The following is a 6,745-nucleotide window of genomic DNA, read 5'->3' as shown; positions in this document are numbered from 1 at the left end:
ATTTAACTCTTCAGTTAAATTAATGGATGTAATTTTGTAGTAAAAGTGCACTCATGACTATATAGATTCACTTCTTGAAGTCTTAAAAAGCATTTTTTTGCAATAATAAAAACAAAAAAAAGCAAAAAAAAAAAAACCTTTCTCAGTTGTCCTCAAACAATAATAAAAAACTCATGATGTGGTTTTTTACTGATTATCTGTATGTTTTCAGGTCTGTTTTGTCAGGAAAAATGTGCTTCATTTTAAATATCTGAGAAGAACGAGGATTTTGAAATCATCTAAACCTCTAAAATCTCCTGAGGTCCAATTATTTAGTGAATTTTAAATTTCCTTCTGTTAGGATCAAAGACATAAACATTTAAATTTAAATCTAATTTTATGGTCTCATATCAAAAAGGAGGAATGTCTGAAAAATAAAATTCCAGGCTGAACGACCAAAACTGGTGTCYATCTGCTGATTCACACTGCATGACCAAGTCAGTGCTTTAATATATTTTTCCATTAAAAACGTGAGTTAATGACTTATTTTTTGACACATCAAGGTGTGAAATCAGAGAACCTGGACTCAAACTCATCCTGTTTTTAATTTGTTGATTTTAAAGTAGAAATTTTCTGTTAATTAGGAGAGGGAAGAGCTTCCATAAGATCTTAGTGAGGATTTTCTTATTTAGTTTTTTTATTTGTAGCATTTTGTAGTTTTTATAAATGCTAACAAAAAGTGGTACCTTGTCCGAGCGTCCGTTGTTGAGGCTGAGGTTGCTGACGGAGGCCAGCTTGGCGTCGATGGCCTGCTGCTCCCCCTTCAGCTGCTCCTTCATGTGCCGGGCCTCGGCGAAGGCCTTGCTCACCGCCTCGTGGTCGTTCAGGTAGGTCGTGGAYGAGAGCGACGACAACAAGTCTGCTGAGACCCAGTGGGGACAGAAAGCTGGGTTAGTTTTTCATCTGTCACGTCTCGTRTAAACACAACTTTCCTTTAAAACAAAGGAAGAGAACACCTTAAAGCCAGCTGTTTACTGATGTTTTCAGCAGCTCTGACGTTGGTTCTGAACAAAGAGCCTCTGCTGCTTTATGAGGCCTTCATCTGCAGTAATCCGCACCACTAATGCCATCTCAGGCCAGATTACCGGCCTTAGATTGGTAATGACAGAGCCGTGAACTCTCAGAAGTCATAACCYCAAAATCTGGATGTTAGTCAGGTTTAAAAAATGAAAATAAAACAAAGTGGGGTTGAAGGGGAGGGCAGAGGAGAAGAGGGTAAAAGAATCGGGCAGGAGTCAATTTTAATCTGCCGTCAAAATAAAAGCCTGGGTTTTGGGGGGGGGGGGTTGGAGCGATGGAAATTCTCCCTCACACATAATTGTGTGTTCGCCTGAACTGACAGCCTCGACAACTGTGGGGGGTTTTCTCCTCTTGCTTTTACTRCCACAASTTTATTTATTTATTTATTTATATTTGGGGCAGAGAGCTCGGAGGGCAGAGAGCAACGTGTGATGGTGGATGAAGTTACAGGCGCTGACAGCCCTTCAGTTTGGCTTCAGACGACGAGATGGATGGATGGAGGAAACGTGTGAGAGAAACYTGCCCCTGGGTGGAAAGGTGTCAAAGGGAAGAGGAGGAGGTACGCTGTGGCACCGCGCTAAAACTCATAATTACTGCAGCTTATTTTATCACCAAACAGTCTCAAAGGTTCTCGACGCAAAGATGGAATCAAACATAAAAACTATATTTGGTGCCGCTTCAAAAAATTTACTCCATCAGTGTTTCCAGATATATCACTGTGAAATGCAGGTTTGCATACAACGTAAACAAAGCATTCTGCTGAATCTGCACAAAACAATGTGGGAGCTTGAACCACCTAAAAAGTCTGTGTAACAAAAATARGGTGGAATCAGACGAAATAAAAGTGACGAGTTTTAAAACTAAATAGTCATGTTTACATTTATGAGCTAAAGTATGTTTTAATTTCTGTACAAATARACAACATGGAGGGACGGTTCGTCTTAAACCAGGGCTATTCAACCAAACTGCTCRGGGGMCCACAGTTACTGCAYGCCAACAGCTCAGGGGCCGAACATCCAGTAATTAAAGTCATTCTTTAAATAAACCAAGTATTACAAAGATCTGTTACCTTTGAAAAAGTTTATTTTGCTGCATTTAATCATGAATACAAGAGAACCCTTTATAATAAATGTAATGATAATAAAATAATATCAAAAACAAAAATAACACTATTTAACACAATTTATTTTGACATCTCTGACTGGCCAAATGTTTAAACAAATTTTTTCTCACTTTCATAGTTTTATCTTCAACTGCTTGTAGTTTTATCTGRCTTGAATGTTCATAGAAATGTTTTTTTACCAGCTTGGAGCCAAGATCCTGACGTTTCTGTAGATACCAAAAGAACTTATCAGAGTTAAAGTGGAAAACTGGGGGTTTGGGTTTAAGAGATGATTGAACCAGTTAGCGGGCCGAACTTTGGTCACTTGCAGGCCGGATGRGGCCCTCGGGCTGTCAGTTGAATAACCCTGTTTTAAACCATCAGTAACAATATGATGTCAATCTAACTGGTCAGCTCTTATCTGTTGTGGTGAACCTCAAGTGTCTGTTTCAGGGTCTTTTCCATTCTGATACGCTGCCTGTGAGGTATAAAAGAAATGTCTATTCATCGTTACGCTGATGACAACTTGATATATTTGTTTCTTAAACTTGATGTTTTGCAAGAGTTAACTGATATATTTGGTCTGAACTGTCTGATTCTTCAGGTTTGCTCACAAAATGAGCAACATGCATCAGTTTATAAGGGTAGTTTTTTTCTACTTTGTTAGAATTGTTTGTATTTTATTGTCTTTATTTTATTGACAGTGATCCTGTTTGTTCCTAACCAGCTTGTTGTTTTTAAATGTTAATTATTGACAAATGTTCTTGTTGATTCAGTCTGCTCAGCTGCTTTTAAAGTAAAAGAAATGCATTATTAGCATCTGGTAACATCTTTTGCTTACAAATTTTCAAATAATGAAAACCTATGAGAATACTGCAGACCACTTCTTGTTTTCTATGATTTGACTGACATCTTGAATTTGCGAGTGGCTTTGAGTGCCACTTTTTAAATTCTAAATCCGCACATCTGTTCCTGCTTCTGCTTAAATAATCATAAGTAAATATTGCGCGGCATAAAGCCCACAGACACACAAATCAAATCGACCACCCGCTTCCAATTTGTCTGCCCCCTCAATCCACTCTGAACCTGTAACATGAACCCTGATGCTGAATCTGTAATACGGAGAGAGCGGCTAAAACTCAGCGGCAACAGATGGAGCTATCAGGGATCTGACACAGACAAATCATTCAGTAAGAGAGCGAGGACGGGGGGTGGAGGGGGGGGGGCAGATCACACACTAACTTAAAACACTGTAATCCATTTTTCTGAACAAAAAACATCTGGGACCAAAAATCCACTAATCTGATATTAAATCCGACGATTTGTTGAAAAACAGTGAGATTAGCCAGGAAGTCAGGGGGAAAAAATGACTAACTGCCTTACTGCAGAGGAGGAGGAGGAGGAGGTAGGATTGTTGTGTGAGGCTTTGTGTGTGTTGGAGTGTGTGCTCTGTCATTGTGTCATTAATGCCAAACGTTTTGCGCTGTCCTGGCTCATGTAAGAGGCTTGTCTAATCTCATTGGTGATACCTCCTGTCTGTCATGCACTCCTCTCTTTATTATTCCCCCGCTTCATTGCTCCCAAAAAAAAGTGCTAATCCTCATCTCTCCCCTCTTCCCTTCTTATCCTCACTCCTATGTCTCTGTCTCTTTCAGTCACTAATAAACACATAACAATGAAGCAGCCTGCAGGCAAATAACTGCACAGGAAGAAAAAAAACAACACTAATTATAGCCCTTTACATATGTGTAATATTTGAACTATCAGTGCTGCATGAAAAATGGATTAGGAGTACAAAATGGTGATTCATTTATGTCACATTTTCTGTACGTGTGCATATGGCTGGGTATGATTATGAAACTGGCACGAGCAACAATAGTTCCACTGTGAGCAAAAACGCTATTTGTGTCAAAGCTACGGCTAACACAACCTTTAACAAGCTAATTGTCATTACAGCAACAATCTGCACAACACTTTCTGTTTTTATATACAGCTAAAATAACGTTGTGGCGCTGCATTCAAGGAAACTAATACTGAGTGCAGAAATCGCTTCGTTCTGCTGTTCTGTTTTGGCCAAAATTAGAATCAGTAATAATAAATTTACACAATTAAATTTCAATAAAGGCAGCAATTAGATATGCAGGATTTTTGCCAGCATCTGATATGRAAATATTAACTTTTTCTTTTCAGACCAACTGCTGATGCCAAAAGAAAAATAATCAAGTCTGTTAGTTGAAGGAACTGAGAGTTTTTACACTTATTATAAACTTACAAAAATTAGCATTTAAAATGAACCATGTTTATTTTTAAGATTAACTCTTTAGGCGACATTGTACAACTCTATAAACTTTGAAGAGCCTGGATCGTCGTCTCCCAGAACTAAAAACTATGACTTAAAGAAGAGGTTATTCTGAGCTATAATAGTTGGTTTCCAAATACATTAACATGCAGGTATGCACTRAGTGTAAACACAACACTCAGCTTGTGTTCGACCCACATCAGGATGTAGTCTGTAGGTCAGGGGTCTGCAACTTTTACAATCAAAAATGACATTTATTTTACTCATTTCACTAATGTGATTTTCAACTGGTGGTCTGTGGGCCTCTGAGTTTGTTGAAGTGGTCGTTTCCGGCCAGTTGGGGCGAAAAATAAGTAGTGAGTTTGAACATTTAATATAGGGTTGGGCGGTATGACCTCAAATTCATATCACGGAATAAATTGAATCCCTTCAGGGTAACGGTATAAATCACCGTAGAGAATTATCATAAAGTTAAGATAATGTATTTTTTAGAACATTTTTTTGCAGAAAACTGTAATCTTAATTAAACCCAACGTTTTTGCTTTAATATCTACCTGCCAAACAATGAGTTTCTGCCTGCTGAACTGATCAGCTGCTGCTCTGCTGCGCGCTCATCTTCATCATCAGAGCAGAAGCCGACTTTACATTAGCAAGATGGATTTACGACTGAACGAACGTCCACGTCTTTTTTTAAAATAATTTCTGACACATTAACCATTTTTTATTGTTTTCATGACTTTACAAGGAGTCTTTCTTGGCTTTTGGTTAAGTTTGTTTCTTATCACTTTTTGAGTTAATGKAGGTTTTTGTTGGTAGATGAATAAAGGTTTATTTGTTGTGCTGGATGTGCAACAATAAGACCATAAATAAAGACATGGTTTACTCCTCAGACTGGAGCTGTGAGGTGTGTGACGTCCTGTGYTTTGCTACTGGAGTCCACTTACCTATTGAGCTAACTCTGCTGGGCGGTCCTCCGATGCTGGAGGGCACGGCGCTGTGCTTCATGGAGCCGGCGGGGCCCAGCTTGGTGGCGGCAGCAGCAGTGGGAACCTGTGGGGAAGTTGGGGGGGAGTTGGGTGACTTGCTCTCGGATGCCTTAGGCTTGGCCGACAGGTTCAGTGGCTGTGCGCCCTCACTGCCCTGCAAAAACCAAAACAGCACAGTTTCGCCCGCTGTGACCACCGTAAGAGATTTGGGGGCGGAGGGGGACACCCTCGCGTCTCCCCCACGACCGGGACCGTGTGCCAATTCAACGTGAAGCCCATGCACAGCAATCTGAGGCGGGGCGACCAGGCGACGCGGTGCATGCCACTGCCCCATCTTAAAACGGCTCAGAACAACCAAACACATTAAACACTGACAATCACATGCTCCTGCAGCAGCAAAGCCACTCTGGAAACACTCATGCACATGCACGTGCACACTCCACATGAACATGCAATATATCGCAGCTCATGGACATTTCAAGCAGCAACCAAACCCATTATTTAATTTCCAAACTGCAGATAGTTCCTCTTTTTATAGGCGAGAGCATCTAAAGAAGCTGAGAACTCTACTGCAGCGGTATCTGCCTCAAACACAACCAAACGTGTTCACCACTACTGCACTCCAACTAAACAACTCCAAAGAAACTTTTTWAATATTTTCTATCCAACCCCAAGAACAATAAAGTTGGGATGTTGTGTAAAAACAGACAGAATGCATTGATGTTCAAATCCAATAAACTCAATAAAAGTTTTATGGTGGCAACATGTCATAAAATTWAGATTTGCAAATCACTGCTTTCTGTGGAWTTCATTTTTTACAAAACATCCCAAGATTAATAGATATGGAGTGATGACCTCATCACAACAACCTCTAAGTAAATGTGGACCACCACAWGTACTGTCATGGCAACATCAACCCCCGCTGATGACCTAATCCAATCAGGGCTAACTCGAGAGGGTCACATGACAGGAGGGGGAGCAGATGTACACGAACCACTCGGCATTTTGAAAATAATTAAAAACCAAACGCAACGTGGGACAAAAGGGCAAGACGGTTAAAATAGTTTGGAGACAGTTTGTTGGCTAAAATAGTGATAAAGTATCAGTTTGGAGACAGTTTGTTGGTTAAAATAGTGATAAAGTATCAGTTTGGAGACAGTTTGTTGGTTAAAATAGTGATAAAGTATCAGTTTGGAGACAGTTTGTTGGTTAAAATAGTGATAAAGTATCAGTTTGTTGGCAGTTTGTTGGTTAAAATAGTGATAAAGTATCAGTTTGGAGACAGTTTGTTGGTTAAAA

General features: G+C 39.8%; 1 protein-coding gene across 1 annotated transcript in view; it reads right to left on the bottom strand.

Annotated features, from left to right (window-relative positions):
* sox5 (SRY-box transcription factor 5) overlaps positions 1-6,745 on the bottom strand; it is a gene marked incomplete at its 5' end in the record, with an annotated part of 71,949 nt that overhangs the window by 7,073 nt on the left and 58,131 nt on the right. Inside the window, 2 exon segments of the mRNA XM_014031021.1 lie at positions 726-901; positions 5,405-5,600. Of these exon segments, the coding sequence (XP_013886475.1) occupies positions 726-901; positions 5,405-5,600 (372 nt within the window).

This window comes from Austrofundulus limnaeus, unplaced genomic scaffold (genome assembly GCF_001266775.1).
Source record: "Austrofundulus limnaeus strain Quisiro unplaced genomic scaffold, Austrofundulus_limnaeus-1.0 Scaffold1162, whole genome shotgun sequence".
Taxonomy (NCBI): Eukaryota; Metazoa; Chordata; class Actinopteri; order Cyprinodontiformes; family Rivulidae; genus Austrofundulus; species Austrofundulus limnaeus.
Note: the sequence above shows the minus strand (reverse complement) of the source record. Positions and strands in the feature narration are given on the sequence as shown.